General features: G+C 42.4%; 1 protein-coding gene across 1 annotated transcript in view; it reads left to right on the top strand.

Moving 5' to 3' along the window:
• PHLPP1 (PH domain and leucine rich repeat protein phosphatase 1) overlaps nt 1-16,466 on the top strand; it is a 67,390-nt gene that overhangs the window by 49,434 nt on the left and 1,490 nt on the right. The window contains exons 11-17 of the mRNA XM_010014284.1: nt 522-722; nt 1,733-1,895; nt 6,568-6,698; nt 10,288-10,392; nt 11,337-11,531; nt 13,695-13,923; nt 15,861-16,460. Coding sequence (XP_010012586.1) covers nt 522-722; nt 1,733-1,895; nt 6,568-6,698; nt 10,288-10,392; nt 11,337-11,531; nt 13,695-13,923; nt 15,861-16,460 — 1,624 coding nt within the window. The remainder of the gene's footprint in view (nt 1-521; nt 723-1,732; nt 1,896-6,567; nt 6,699-10,287; nt 10,393-11,336; nt 11,532-13,694; nt 13,924-15,860; nt 16,461-16,466) is intronic.

Raw genomic sequence — 16,466 nt, 5'->3', positions numbered from 1 at the left:
TTTAGCTATCTAAATACAGAGAATTCTTTTTCATATTTTGTAGTTGCTTTCAGGCCTGCAGGTTTAAACAAAATACTGTCTGCTCCTTAGCCAGTATTTAAAATACTGAAAAATTGGCTGGCTTTTTTGCCAGTGACTTCTCTTGAAGGGCAGCTATATTCTCATGCTTTGTTGATGATGAATCAGAATTCATTTTCATGCGGAATGAATATGGAAATTATGTAGTTTGTTATTGCTCTTACCTGTAGGTACATCTGTTGGAGGTACTGAGTACTTGATAAGGGGTTAGAGGCATTTTGACTACTCGTTTTGCTGATGTGTTCTTTTAACAACATGATCAGAAATTATGTTCATAGAATGCAAGACTTCTGGCATTTCTATCCATTGTTGTGAACTTGTTGCTTTTGACCTTTGCTTTATAGCTACCTTAACTCTTAAAAATAGATATTTTTATTTATACTTCTAGACACAAAACCTGCAGGATGTTTCACTGAATTCCCTTATGTAACTTCTTCTTGCAGCCTGAGATTTCTTAATGCCTCTGCCAACAAACTGGAAATGCTTCCTCCAGCCACTCTTTCTGAAGAAACCCATAGCATCTTGCAGGAGTTGTATTTGACCAATAACAACCTGACAGATAAATGCGTACCCTTGTTAACGGGCCATCCACACCTGAAAATCTTGCACATGGCTTACAATCGCTTACAGAGCTTCCCTGCGAGGTAAGTCACTAGTTTTGCTGCCTCTTGCCCACCGGTGGGTGGGCATTATGAAACGTTTTCACAGCAAGAACTAAATTGCACAGAAGTGTGGTGGCACAGGCTGTGTTTTGAATGTGGTGATACTGCAGTGGGTAGATTGACCTGCTGTGCCTTCTTGGACATTGCATGCATTCGTGCATTACACAGACAAGTGAGTTCTACATGTTAGTTGGTGAGTTTCGATTGTGCTTGAAACTTCCTTCACCTAGACTAATTCAGCATGACCACAGTATGCTGTTGAAGTCAAGCAAGAAGGCCATCTGTTTTCTCTGGTTTGGTTGATTTGCTTTCACCTGATGGGCTTCTCCTTCCCAGAGCTTTGTGAGCATAGCAGTCTGGAAATGTCTCCGGAAGTGGGCTAAATGCCACTAGGGAGAAATCGTCTCGTTCCATAAGGAGATTCTGCCTTGGCAGCAATTTCTGTACCTCCAATTCACCCTGTTTTAATCAGAAATCTTTCAAGTGTAAGATGTGCTGTAAAGCTGATGAGGTACAACCTTGAAAAAGGGATGCCAATAAATGAAGGAAGAGACATCTCTGTCCTTGTGTGATGTTCTGAGCAGCCGGGCTTCAACAGCAGTCGGGAGGGAGGGAGATAAATTAGGGGGAAGAGCTGAGTGGGATGCTAGAAGGTGGGAAGGGAAATTTGGGATGAAGTGAGAAACCAGGGCTGAAAATAAGGGAAAGAAAGGAGGAAAAAGAGTGAGAGTGAGCTGGTGAGCAGGGGGAATGTAAGCAAAATAAGTAATTTGAAAGGTAGCATTACAAAACATTGACAGAAGCAGCACACATTTTGTTCCACAACTGTGTTAGTGTCTGATGTGAGGAGAGGTGACAGTCACTGCTGTGAACAAGGATCAAAGTCTGCAATTTCATTTTCTTAAAATAATGAAAACCACTGCTCTCATCATCACTTCAAAATAAAATATGCATGTCTATTAAAAGAAAAATCCTTAAACTTGTTTTCATAGCAAAATGGCCAAGCTGGAAGAGTTGGAAGAAATTGATATTAGTGGGAACAAACTGAAAGCCATTCCAACAACCATCATGAACTGCAGACGTATGCATACTGTAATTGCTCACTCCAACTGCATTGAAGTCTTCCCAGAAGTCATGCAGCTTTCTGAAATAAAGGTAAGGAATGAATGTGCTTTAGGAGAAGGAAGTATAATGCAACTTCACCAATTCTATTCTTCCCTCGGGTCTCTCATTGCTGTGGGCTAGTATATTTTTGGAAATTACAGAGATCCGACAGCCACTTTCTCCTCTGAGGTCGTATGCAAAATACTCACCCCTGTGCTGCCTTGGAGTGGAATAGAAGAAGCGCTTCAAAATGTGATTTTATGCTCACCTTGGCTAGATCCTGTCTTCTCTGCCCATTAAGTGTTAATTGTCTTCCTGTGACAGTCTGTTTTGTTATGACTTAAACATTTGGCAGGAGCTGTGCGTAATTAACTCTTGTGCCTTGGCAATTGGTTGATTGTGAAGGAACGGACTTTGTTTAGACCGCGCGTTAAAAACCGCTGAAGCTGCAAAATAGGATAGGCCTTGGGGACAGAGATAAATTCCAGGAGCACCAGATTTGAGTATTTAGGCAGGCTACTTTAATTTTCCTAATTGCAGTCATATTTTGCACAACCTGAGGAATGCTTAATCTGTCTCTTGTATGTGTTTCCAGAATTAATCCTGTACTTTTCCTGACACTTCTTTTTGTGGAACGCATTCTTTGCTTGACGATGCTGCAGAGCACTACTGCTTACTTTTACTTGCTGTGAATCAAGTTCCTGCTTCTTGCCTGGCTGTAGGGCAGAATACTTCACGCTGTTGCTGCTGGCCAGAGCTTGGAGACTGCTAACTCACAGCATACAAATCTTGTGATAGGGCGGAAAGTCTGTCATTCTCTGAGGCCGAGAACTGATTACCTATTTGCGAACTCAAAACAACTTAAGGGTCCTTCAGGCGCTCTGAGAAGTCAAAAGGCTAAGTTCCCAGACTGCCATGCGTGCCTCAGTGCCTGGGGTCAGGGAACGCAGCAGGAGCAATAATTCTGTTGGATAGCGAATGCACGTAAAGATGAGCTTTGTGGTTTTAGCCAGGAAATCTCAAACAAACTTGTGGGTTTCTGAATACTCCTCCCTCTTTGGAACAATGGCAGAGGAAGCGGAGGGCCATTTAGAATCAATCGGAAGCAAAGCCATTTTTCTTAGAGGAAGAATTGGGGTGGGGGAGCGAGGCTCTGCACCGTAAACCTTTAAAAATATGACAGTGGTGTTAACAAATAAAAAAGGAGGGTAATGTAAACAGTCTGTCAGGGAACAGTCAACTTTTTCCTTTCGTTCATGTGTTTTGGGGAAAGCAGAGTGTTTTATAAAAGCAGCAGTGTTTAAAGTGCTACTCTGCCACAGCGCTTAGCAGAAAAAGACTCTTGGAAGACCCAGCAGTTTCTTCCTGCTCGTTGCCTATGGTTATTTAGTTCTCTTTAGCAGAAGGAGGAGGCATGGAAGTCACTAACTGTTTGGGGACTGCAGGGATAGCGTGTGCGACTACGTCGAAGAGGGTACAGTGCTCTAGGACTCCATCTTTGTGGAAGGAAAATGCCTAGTATTTACTTACATGAAGTGAGCTCATATCGTTGCTAGATGGGAAGGTGCCTTGTTGGGCATAGGGGTTGTTCTGGCCTCTTGGTGATTTCTCTGTGTCGTAGTTGGTGTTGTCAGTTTGAAGGTCAAGCTTGTGCTGCCTGCCTGTATCTCTTACTTAGCTGAACCAGAGCTCCATCTTAAGTAGGTGAGAGCATTTAAAATGTGCCAAAGTAACTTCAGAATGCACTGCTGAAGTATGGATTTGGTCATTTGGTGAAATAAGCTTGCTTGTAGCAAAACATGAAGTTGTGTAGTCTCTTGCCACCTCTGTGATTGTATCGTATCTGATGATGAATTTTAATTGAGATGGCATTCAAACACTAAACTTCTTGAAGAAACTGTTACCTGAGGTAATGGCTGTTTTGCTTTAGTATTTAATTACCCCAAGAGGTTCATGTGTTAAATTTTGAAGTTAGAGCAGCAGTTACTATGCTGCCTGAAATAATTTCAGAAGGAAAGCTAGTATAAATGTTGATGCTTTTACACTTGCAGTAACTCCAGGATTTCCAAACAGAAGGTCATTTTAGTGATACAATTGTCTCTAAGCCTTTTTGACACACTACAGTCAAGGCTGCAGAAGTTATGTGTGGTCCTCTGTGTTAAAGAGCCTGGTGGATGTCTCTGAGAGGTCTTACACAATACATTTTTTTAGGAGCTTTAGTGTATTTTTATGTCCGTTATTCCTGTGGTCAGCTAGGTTTATCTGTTCACACTGCAGTGTCTTCTGTGAATGGCCGAGCAGCTGGAAGCACACACGCCTGAGTCAGTGCCCCAGCAGACTCTTCCTTACAGCCTTTATCTGACATCAATTTCCTTGCCTTACAAAATAAAAAAGGGCCCTTTTTAATTGTTATCCAGCATCCTGGTGTTTTTTTGCAGTCCAGCGGTTGAGTGCTTGAGCAGAGCTCAGTGACCCAGGCTTGCTTTTCCCACCTGGGACCTGGCTTTACTTCATCATCCAGTTTTAGTTGACCAATGAGTTGCTTCTCTTTGTGGCTCTCTTGCTGGGCTGCTGCAGTGAGGGTGATATGGAGGTTTCTTGTTGCAGTTCTTCGTCAAGCTTATCTTTCACAGGAGCATTACCTTGAGATCTGAAATGAGTAGCAGTAGCATCTTAAAACAAAACTCCCCCTATCTTTGGTAGTTTTTGGCCTAGTTAGATAGGTTGGTATCAGCATAGCCTTCTTCAGTTGTAACTGGACGTAATTCAGGTCTCTTCCAGCCTTGAAGAAAGCAGTTACAAAGATGTAAATGCAGCATAAGCAAATGCTGACTATTAAACCCTGTCTTCCAGCTGGCCCATCCAGCGCGAAATCCTGTGAGCAATTGCAGGAGTTGTTCTTCTGGTGCTGCGTAGGTGGGGCTAAACTAGCTTGCGTTAAAATAATGCATGAGGAAATTGGGATTGGTTAGGAAATAGGCTTTCCTGCTTGCCTGGGGAGTAGAATAAGGACTAAATCTAACATAGATATGCAGAAAGTTCCTCTTCAAACAGTACAAATAAAATCTAAGAAATCCTAAATTGATAAGTGAGCTATCCTCACTAGTGCCTAGAGACTAAGGGATCTGCTGTAGAGTGTTGTTTCCTTTGGCATATTGGGCATTTCATGAGAACAATGAAATTACTTCACTGATTTTTGTACTTGTTATTCCAGCATTGCTCTTCCATCAAATTTGTAATGGCATTGAGGTGTTGAACACAGCAAGACCTCCTGGCAGCTCCTTTAATCTGCAAAGTAATTACTGGCTCTCTGGAAGCAGCACGAGTTGCGCAGAGGGAGAAAAAGCTCACTGGAATAACTGTTCTGTTAAGCCGTCTACTGTTTTGTTTGCGTGACAGATTTAAACTCTGATTTCCTTATCGGGCTTAAATAATGTCAGCAGTTTGTTCTTCATAAAAATAATGCCTCCATATTAGACAGCCTCAGGAGTCAAGATTTGGGTTGGAAATCTGTTATTTCCATTGCTTGTATTTAATAACATGTTAGGAGATTTTTCTTTTCCAGATTTTACTAGGTTATCTTATGCCTTCTTCCAGCTCAGAACCCAATTTCTTTGATTATACCTACAAAAATGAAAGCGTCTCGCTTGTGTCAATGGAAATTGTGTAATGGTCAAAATGTGCAGCTGGGAAAAACCTCCCTCAGCCCAGACCTTTTCAACTCTGTTTTGTTGAAGTTTTTGAAGTCTTACTCTTTTTGCAGGTTGAAAGTAGAAACCTGTCTTATTGAAAGATGTGGACAGTTCTTCTAAACTCTGCCTGCTCTGTCCTAGCAAAAAAAATAGTATCTTTTTCTTCCCCCCAATTTTTGGCGCATGCCACGCTGCTAGTGCCATAACAGGGTTTGGAGAGTGGGTTTTGTTCTAAAATGGCATATTTTTTCTTGTGTGTAGATTTTCATCTGCACATGTAGCTTTCAACAATGTTTGTTTGGGGATTTTGTCATCCTAGTGCGCTTGTTCTAGCTAATTCGTGCTTAGCTGGTGGGTAGCCATCAAGTTTCTCTGTTGTTTTGCATTATATTTTTTCTGAAATATATAAGCTTTAAATTTTTTTCACTCATTTTATTGACTACAGATTTAAATATTAACCCATCTAAGATGACACAAATTAAAACCGTGTTCAAAACTGCTCCAGTATTTTTTCCTTTCCTTCTCTACTCCACCTTCCCTCCACATGCCTTCATAAGCCTGCTTATGTTGATGTCCCTCAGTAATTACTAAATTCCTGAGAGCCTGCTCATGCTCATGTTGGTTTAAACTGTCTTTGGAAGAGGGACTGCTGTGCCAGTGGCTTGGAAGCTCCAACTGTATTTATCTCCATTTCCTTTATCTATTAAAAGACTGGTTTCATCACTAACACTTTTTCTTAAATACTTGAAAATACACTGACCATCTTTGTCTCTGTGAAGAGCAAACAAAACTTAATAGTTCTGTAACAAGATGACACCTGGTCAGATGGAAATGGAGGGAACATATTTCTAGGTATCCCGGACATCTGGTAAGATGGCTGAATGCCATATGAATTTCTTTGGTAGCAACCACTTACTTAAATGAATGGTCTTAGTTGCAGCCTTTGTTGTTTATGAAACATGCATTACTACCTTTAATCAAAATTTGTGTGATCTTGGTAACATCTAAATTCTCTTGCTTTCCTTCTACAGTGTGTGGACCTAAGCTGCAATGAGCTGAGTGAAGTCACATTGCCTGAAAATCTGCCTCCAAAACTACAAGAGCTGGACCTGACTGGAAATCCCAGATTAGCCTTGGATCACAAAACCCTAGAGCTGCTGAAGTGAGTTACCTTACAAACTAAGGAGGAGGCAGTGACTCCTGACACTAGGATGTGACAAAACCACAATACGTGGAAGTGTAAATCTCTCTTAAGAGAGTGTGGCTCCTTATTGTCAGTGGATCAGAAAGTAACAGGTTATGTGGGTAGGTCAGAAATTGATGCTGTGTTAAAGAGGATGACTTTACCCACTGCAGTGCAATTGCTTTCAGCTGTAACTTCTGCAAAGGTCTGCTAGTCTGGTATAACCACTGTTTGGCCAGTTTGATCTCCATTTGACTTCTGACATTAGATTTAACCAAAATACTTACTTACTGCAGCGCTGACATGCAAAATGTAGCAGCTTGCTGCGTTTTTTCCTTCACATTCATCTGTTTGGGTCTGCCTTTGCCGTTGTGCTGCTTTTTACCTCTTCACATACTGTTTCTTGTTAGCCTTCAAGTCTTTCTGCTTTTGTCCTAGCAATATTTATTTTTGCCATATTTAAACCTCTTCTGAAGATTTGCATCTCCCGGTCTGCTTGCAGCAAAGCTAGTTCCCTTTCTTTGGGACCCTCCTTTTCCTTCCTATCTACCTGTTTGTTTCCTGCCCTAAAACTTGTGTCATCCACAACTGAATTTCACCAGGTGCTTTTTGCCTCCTTCTCCATTTGTTGGGAAACTGTTGCACTAAACCAGGTCATCTGTGCACAGTGGTGCTGCCTTGAACTTTTCTTATGTCCTGAAGGGAACTGCACCAGCTCTGAGTTTTCTTCTCAGTCTCTTTGATCCTTAAATACTGGATTATTTCAACAAAGGTTGATTTACTTTTTAAGGGTTGAGCAGTTGCTTCGTGTGGTTTGCTTTTAAATTGTTAAAATCCAACACTGGAATAGTAAACCTCATCTGTTGTACAAGCAAGGGAAACTTCCAGTTTGAGTTTGCTTTTAGCTTGAATCGGCAGATTTATCAAATTAAGTGGAAATTTGAATAATGTGAGTTTTCACAGGTAAAAACAAGAGTCCATGTTCTGCAGCAGACAGCAAAAAAAAAAAAAAAAAGGAGCCCTCCTCTATTTTAGGAGCCGCTTTGTTGTATTCAGGAGACCTTCATGAAGAAGCAGTCTGTAATGTTGCTCTGGTTCATAGAGGGGATGGGGAAGGAACATATGTTACAAAGCTGATTAAATTCTATCAAAAGTTAAAGATCAGCTTTTATTGTGTATAACCCAGCAGACAAGATGGGCAAGCCAGTCTCTCATCGCCTTAGTGTTCAGGCATCATGCCCTATAGCAGTATCGTATGAATTTAACTCCCAAGTAGCAAAAGAGTAGTGTGGCCCAATTACGTGCCATGTTTTCATTGGCATATGCATTGTCTTTAATTCACAGGAAACTTTTTTCCTGTTCTGTGAAAGAAGTTCCTTGGTTATTTGTGGTTTATTTGTTATTTGTGTTGGGGGGCGGTGTTTCTTAAGAAAACCCCAAATTACTATTAAGACGTAAGGTTTTCTTCCCTGGTATTCATTAGCCACAGTCTTTGAGGAGCTTCTTATTGTCTGTACTCATATACTGCACTGACTTCTACGGTGTACTGCTATAATTGACTGAGGGAGGAGGTGCTCCTTTCGCTTGTTTTTTGTAGCAGGCACAAAAATACTTGTACACTTGGTACTTTTTATATCTTCCTTCTGCATGTGAAAGGCAGCTCTCCATCTGTGCCCTGGCAGGATTCAAGCAGGTAGTAGGTTAATATGTATTTTCAGTGCTGGCAAGAAGAGTCCTGTCATGCATGCTTGCTTTTTTAATATGTATGGAGATCTTAGAGGAGGCTCGCATGCTTAGGAGGATGTTACCAAGTGATTTATTGGATGTAAGAATTTTCAGTAGGAATTAAAATGAAAAAAAAAAAAAAAAGGTGCTGCTACACTGATTTTTACGGAAGAACATCTAGTTCAATTGTAACAGTCATCTTAAATTAGGGGTAAAATAAACCATGCTGCCCAGAAGCCCTAGCCCATATCCCCTGCATTGGGTGTGCTTCTGGATAGCATTCCTTTCTGGGCGCATGGTCTGTCTGTAGTGGTGCCACTGAGAGAGCTGCAAGCAGTTCACCACTGCTGGGAAGGCTTGAGATGACTCTAGGCTCTTGACCTGCCCAGGAACCAGGGGTCAGTCAGCCCAGTTAAAAAAGAAACAAACAGAAAAGCCTTTTTGATCCACGTTCCTCTGCCATGGAGGATGAGTGCCTTGTATGAGAAGTGTGCAAAGAAAGTGTGTTTGCTTGTGTGTGCAGTATAGTGCAGGTGCAGACAGCATTAAAATCTCTGCTACTTGAGAAGAGACCTAGGTTTCCAGTTTGATTTGGGGTCAGATAATCTTTTCTAATGCTCTTGGCAAGTTGTGTGTCTCCTGTTTGACACACAGAGGGCTGCAAAACCAAGGGCTTAAAACACCAGTGGTCCTAATGTTATTTATGTAATTTGTTTGCTTTTTAATCTGACCTCGCTGATGCACACATCCTGACTATTAGTGTAAAAAGAAATTGAACTGGATGTGACAGTACTTCAAGTTATTTGAGGAAGACTGTGCAATGCTGGAAAGACTTTTCTGTGTGTTCAGTTCAGGTGGGGGTTTGGATGGAGAAAAACGAGTGCTCAGAGTGAACAGTTAGACCTTTCTGCTTGTGCCCTTTTATGATTCATTTGGTTCATGAAAGGTTCAGGTGCCTTTGAAGTCTGCGGCATGTGGGGAGCTCCCTTTCCCTGCCTTTGGAAGAGAGCAGTAGGGAGCAAGGGGCAGGTCATCTCCCCCCAGCAAAGCAGGGCTGTGAAGAGAAGGGTATAAACAGGGAGGGCTGGGCCCTTTTTAAATCTTTTACTACGCTCTGTGAGATATTTGAAGCTCGGGCTAAAGGCTATGTTGGTAGTAAATTGGAGGGTAGAGGATCAAGGGCCCAAGTAAAAATTGGCCTGCATGACTGGGGAAGACAGAAGGGCTGTGCCTGCTGTCAGGACCGCAGGCTGGCTCTTGCAGGTTGGTGCAGGACCAGGATGGAGCAGATTTGTTTTGTGGGTGTTTTCATGGAAGGCTGTTATTACACATTGCTAGTTCTAAATAATTAAATATTTTCTATCCTTCCCTCCTTTCTCTCTCCCCTCCTTATAGGCGATGGTGTGGGTCATACAGGAGGTTTCATTTGGGTACAATGTAAAGAGCCCAGAGACTTGTTAAAATGGGTAGGAGAGATGTATAATTTTAAAAATTATACTCTAGTACTGGCTTTCATCAAGCTAGTGACAAGTTTCCCTTGTATTTCTACTGGGCCAGATTTGAAACAAATAGCTCAGGGATGAGGGCAGGGAAAGAAAAGCTGGCGAAGCAAAACAATGCAGCTTGACACCCTCATAGAGACTGAGTTATTTAGTGCTTTTTTGTTTTTTGTATACAGGCACTTAAAAGTAAGCACTTTGGATATCCTGCTTCATTTTCTTGTATTAAATGTATCACATTAAGAATGGGGAGGGGGGAAAAAAGGTGTTATCTTCGCATTTTAAGCTGGTCATGTCAGCACTTCAATCCATTGCTTCTTTCCCCTCTCCTTTTTTCCCTGTAGCAATATCCGTTGCTTCAAGATCGACCAGCCCTCGGCCGGTGATGCTTCAGGAGCACCGGCAGTGTGGAGTCACGGTTACACAGAAGCATCAGGCGTCAAGAACAAGTACGACCTGGCATGGTTTTCGTTACACGACCGTCATCCTAGCAGCAGAGTGCCTCTGTGCTGATGATACAAAGAAATCCTTTCTTTCAGTGAAAGTTTTGGGGAGGTTTTGGGCGTCACAAAGGCAGGGGCCATGCCATGACTCTCTATATTTGTCTACTGGGCCCCTGGCTAGCTCTCTACTTTGGTCTTTGTTAGGGAAGTTGCTAAGATACGAGTGTAACCGACACATTTTGTCTGTGCAAGACTCCGGTACTTGCAAAAGATCTGAGTGTTTAAAAGCATTTTCCTCTTTGCAAAGCTTCTTTATCTTAAACCAAAGGATGTTTACCAAGCAAATCAGAGATACTAAAAGAAGAGGCAGAATGGCCAAAACTCTGAATATTCATAGTGTGCAGAGCTCCTGTGACTAAGGCAGCACTTGACAAATAATGTACCAAGAGTCTGCTAGTCTCTGTGTTGCTGGCAATGTGATGAATCTTTCTTTGTTCCTTAAATACCTTCTTAGAAATCTTCTGCTACCTAGGTTTCCGTAGCAAGTGCCAGCACGCCTTTACTTACCGTTAAGGGGTAACTTGGTCACTGGCATGTTAAATCACAAGGATGGCTTTTGGAGGAGCAAGTGCAATTTAAACTGATGTTATTTCAGAGATACTTTTCCCTCTTTTTCTGCAAATAAGAGAGTTGTTCACATGCTGAAAAAGAGGAAAAATCGTTAGAGCTTGACTTGAACTACCAGCGTAGTTCTCTCCACATCTTAGCACTGTGATGGGCCTGACTCTCTCCACAGCTCAGAAAGCAGTCCTGAAATGTGTATGAACAGAGGTGGTTGAAACTAGCTCTCAGACTGGGCTGCGTCTCTCTGGTCAGACTGACAAGATGAAAAAATAGTAGTAGGTAACAACCTTGATGTTCTCCTCTTTTGGGTTTTTTTTTTTCACTAGGCTGTGTGTGGCAGCACTTTCAGCCAATAACTTCTGCGACAACCGGGAGGCGCTTTATGGTGTTTTCGATGGTGACCGCAACGTGGAAGTGCCGTATCTGCTGCAGTGCACAATGAGTGACATTTTAGCAGAAGAGCTGCAGAAAACAAAGAATGAGGAGGAATACATGATCAACACTTTCATCGTTATGCAGAGGTGAGTCTTGCATTTGAAGCCTTTTCTATCTTGTGTGTGCTCAGTGGGCAGTTTGTTCATTTTCAGGTCAGACACCTGCTCTTGCTTCAGAAAAAATGCAAGAGGGAGGAAAAAAGCCTTGGGATCTGGCTGTGGTGCTTTATTTTATTGCTTGTTTTGGGAATATTGCCCTCCATTCCTTCTGGGTGTGGGGAGAAAAACTTCAACACCTCCCCACCCAAACAGAAACAAAACAAAACAAACCACCTGCAAAGTTACTAAATGCTCATGACTAAGTGGTGGGTGGAGGTTTACTCCTTTCTGGTATCTTCTTTAAGTCTTACAATTCACAGTTGCTGTAACCAAGTCAGTGGTATGAATCTCTTGGTCATGTTTTAAATATCCTTATTGTTACTGGCTGCAAAGCCTGAGCTCATCATTTCTGTTTCTCTGGATCAATTCAGGTTACTTAATGCTACACAAATATTTAAAACGTATAGTCTGACTCCTTAGAAATGTCTGTATGCTGTCATCCCTTTTGCCTTAGAATATTACTTGAGCATGGACCTATCCAAAGAGATTGTGATATGGTAGCTGTGAGTATAATAGTAGCTCTTTGTAATGGTTTGGAAACCTGCGTGCGTGCTGTTCTTGACAGAAGAAGAAGTGGTGCCTGGGGAGACACCGAGTGAAGGAGTATGAAGGGAATTGAACAAAGGAGAACGAAGAGGTCAGGGAAACAAAGGAGAAAGCAAATAAGCAGCTTAGAGGCTGAGGAAATGGATCAAGTTAAAAGTAGCATTGCTTATTCTGGAATTGCTGTACCTTCGGAAAGGAAAAATACTGAAGTTCTGGTATCAGGAAAGATACGGAAGCAGTAGGGTGGTACTGAACCTAACAAACACAAGAGAGAAAATGCTCCCTTCCCGTAGTTGCTTATAACAGTGCCTCAGACCGGTAGCTGCGAAGGTGGTTGCTGTATACTTAAAATATTCAAACATGATAGCAAATTTGAGTATCGAGCGTACTTACTAAGTGGTTTTGTTTACTACTAATGCAGTTTCACAGGAATGTGGCTTTCCTACAAAAAACTGCTGCTTTTTTTTCTTGTTTTTCTTTTTGGCTTCAAGTCAAAATAAGCTAACCACTTCTTTGCAGAAATAGCATTCATTCCAGTTGCATTTAATCATTCATTGAAGATTATTACAGATAATATGCAACACTCCTGAAGTGGATTTAAAAAAAAAAATAAAAGCACATTGAAGCTTGGTTTCAAATTCTGTTGTGCTTTCTCTCCCCGGATTTTGAATTAAAAGTTCTTGCCAGCTATACCTAGCCTTAATACGAATTTTAGTAACCTCTGTAATTTCCTTTCTAATTGCTGTAATTCCTAATTACTATAGGAGAATGCCTTAATAAGATACTGGGAAGGATGGATGTTTTTTCACAGTCTAGTATTGAAATGAGTTTACTTTCTAATGACAGGACTCTGAAAACTTCTGTTTTCAGATTTTAAATTTTTTTTTCCACTATAACTCCTGTTAAAACAGCAGGCTTAAATATTTCAAAGAACCTATTTAACAGGTGTGCCCTCTTGTAGCAGAATTAAGAGCCACTGTGCTTTTTTGGTCATCATTTGATTCTTGAAGAGTATTATTCTGAAGACATCACAAAGCAGTGAACCTCTGCTTTCTGGGTTTGCTCCAAAATAGAGTTTTTACAGTTAGAATTACTATTTTCATATTAAAATCTGTAGCTTCAGAAGTCAGAAAAAACAGCTGGATAATATGAACCCCCTTTTTAAGCTCTACCTGTATTAAATTAATAGTCCTCAGTACTTTTCTGACCCTCTCTGTTTTTCTCGGTCTGACCTTTAAAACAAATGTGTTTAAGATGTAGAGGAAGACACCTGTGCAACTCTTCAAAGTGCAAAGATTTTGTTGTTCTAAAATTGAGCAGATTTGAGTATCCACATATGTGTAAATAACCCCTTGCCTGAGAGTTGCACATGTCTCTCTGCACTGCTGCAGTAGTGTCACAGTCTTCAGTGGAGACTTTTGTTTCTGATCCAATAGAGTCAATGCACCGAGTGCTTGTGGTTGCAGAACAGCGGCTGTTTCTCCATAGTACCCGTAACACTTGTTTTCCAGTTAAAGGACAATCACTGTTTTGTTTAAATTCCAGGAAACTTGGAACAGCTGGACAAAAACTTGGAGGCTCTGCTGTGCTTTGCCATATAAAACACGATCCCATGGACCCTGGTGGATGCTTCACACTAACCTCGGCAAACGTGGGGAAGTGCCAAACCATTCTCTGCCGGAATGGGAAACCTCTGCCTTTGTCCAGGTGTTATGTGATGAGTTGTGAAGAAGAGCTGAAGAGGATTAAGCAGCATAAGGCCATTATCACCGAGGTTAGAGAAAAGTCAGGGACTGTTGTAGCTTGCAGCTTCCTCGGAGAGCAATGCACAGCAATGCATGAAATTACATGTTGTTATTAGTAAACCTCTAAGAGGTCGTGATAATGGTATAGATTCCAGAATTGCACTTTTCCTTTCAAGGTGATTTATATCATGCAATCAAGTGATTGTGTGATAAAGTTACTTTTCCATCCCATTGCCATGCTGGAGTTTGGTTAGCTTCAGAGAACGAGCAGCTGTGAGCATGTTGCACTAAAACAGGAAAGCAGACACCCTCCTCCTCATGGAGAGAGGAATTACTGTGTTGGAGCTGTCATGAAGAGCCTCTGCAATTGAAAAGAATGACAGGGCAGAGTACTTGGAGCAATGCTGTCCTTCCCTTAGGAGGCTCCTTGCTCCTGGCAGGCTGACTTTGCTGTCTGAGCTCCTGCATTCCCAGAGCTGTCCTTTGACGGACAACTGTCAAAGAGAGCACTTGCCCAAAGGAAACCTCTTCCTGTGCTCAGCTGAACCATGAGAAAGAAGACTTATTTGTTCCCTCCTTACAAGCTTGAAGCCACAGCTGTCAGTTTTACTTTGCCTTGTGTGACACATGCACAGGAACAGATAAATATTGAATCCCTCTAATGGTGGAGGAAAGGGCAGAAAACTCACTCCTGTATGCCCATGAGCAGGGTGTGCATGTCTGTTTGGTGGGGAGGTGGAATAAGTCATGTGCCTATTGATCGAGCCAGGGAAAGGTGGCAACTGGGATCTCAAACGTGACAAGCTGGGAGTCACTCCAACATAGTGTGCATCACTGAAGCACGCTCGTTGTAGAGGAAAGGGGAAATTTCTGCGCTGAATCTGAAGATGACTCACTGATTTCATGCACAAGTTAATGGCTTATCACTGCTGTCAGCCTTCTAATGGGGAAGTTAACAAGGGTTGGGTATTTTTTTTTTCTTCCGAGTGGTTTTAAAGGGGAAGCTTTTTTTAGTCTTAATTCACATTTCTGTGGTTATGTGCTTTATAATAACCACTGCAGTCATCAGCTGGACCAAATGAGTATAAATCTTCACGTTTGTTATTCTTCTCGAACATGCTATTAGCAGGGTGCAGCTATCCATAGCAAGCTGACAGATAGCCAGGCTTGCTGATCAGACACTTGCACTGCTTATTCTGAGAGCTTGGATTCTAACCAGGATCCTGGGATTTGGACTTGCATGGGATTTACTTCTCAAATACATCAATTTTTACTGATGTTTTCCCTTCAGATACTACTCCTCCTCCCCTTGGAAATGTCGTGTCTAAGTGGGAATGTAGTAAGTAATTGGGGCATGTAAAACATTCCACTACAACCCAGCAGACTGAGAAATGCAGACTTGCTCTCTTCTGCATTTGACTTGCATGCTTCATTTAAAGTCTTTTTGGTTTGGGTTTTTTTTAAATGAACTTTTGTTTCTGAAGTGATGAGCCAGGATGAAACCTCCCAATGTTACAGCTGCAGGAGAAGAGTCATAATTGAATGACCTGCCCCTATATCAAATGGAGCTGTGTGTGGCTTTGCCTTGTATAAAGCCAGATATCGTGGGTGGAGGAGGGATAAGTCTGACTCACTGGTAAAACATTAGTCCAGTTGGCTCTCGCAGATGCAGGAGCGGAATAGATTGCTCTTTGTTGCAGGCTTCGACTTTGTTGGTCTGTGCATAGGTGATGCTGATGATAAATCAATAGGGTGTAGGAGGTGTAGTGCAGGATTGCAAACCAGCCATTGCTGTGCTCTAATCCCAGCTCTGTTACCTCCTTGCAAGTCTCTTTGCTTTTCTGTCATCTTGTCTGTAAATGGCAGTGTTGGGATTACTGCAATAACAACCTTCAGTAAAACACAAGGAGATGCAGGTGCTGTGTATCCTGCTTTGTTTCCAATTTCCTGTCCTTTCTAATTTCAGGATGGCAAAGTGAATGGTGTGACGGATTCAACAAGAATCTTGGGGTACACCTTCCTTCACCCAAGTGTTGTGCCGCGTCCTCACGTCCAGTCCATCACCTTAACTCCACAAGATGAGTTTTTCATTCTGGGGAGCAAGGGGCTGTGGGACAGCCTCTCGATGGATGAAGCAGTGGAGGCAGTCAGAAACGTGCCTGATGCGCTGGCAGCCGCGAAGAAGCTTTGCACTTTGGCCCAGAGTTACGGCTGCAACGACAGTATCAGCGCTGTCGTGGTTCAGCTCAACGTGACGGAGGACAGCTTCTGCTGCTGTGAACTTAATGGGGTCCCACCCCCTAGCCCAGGCATTTTCCCCCAGTCTGTCAACGTGGTCATCAAGGACAGGCCAACAGATGCGCTTGGGATGCCATCTTCCAGCAGCGGCATGGCTTCGGAGATCAGCAGCGAGATCTCCACCTCTGAAATGAGCAGTGAGGTGGGGTCCACAGCGTCCGACGAGCCTCCCCAGGTAGCCATGAACGAGAACAGCCCAGCCTACCCCGGGGAGCAGCGCTGCATGCTGCACCCTGTCTGCCTGTCCAATTCTTTCCAGCGGCAGGGCTCCCGG

Source organism: Nestor notabilis, unplaced genomic scaffold, assembly GCF_000696875.1.
Source record: "Nestor notabilis isolate BGI_N333 unplaced genomic scaffold, ASM69687v1 scaffold11705, whole genome shotgun sequence".
NCBI lineage: Eukaryota > Metazoa > Chordata > Aves > Psittaciformes > Psittacidae > Nestor > Nestor notabilis.
The sequence above is the reverse complement of the archived record's forward strand: the minus strand, read 5'-3'. Positions and strand labels throughout refer to the sequence as shown.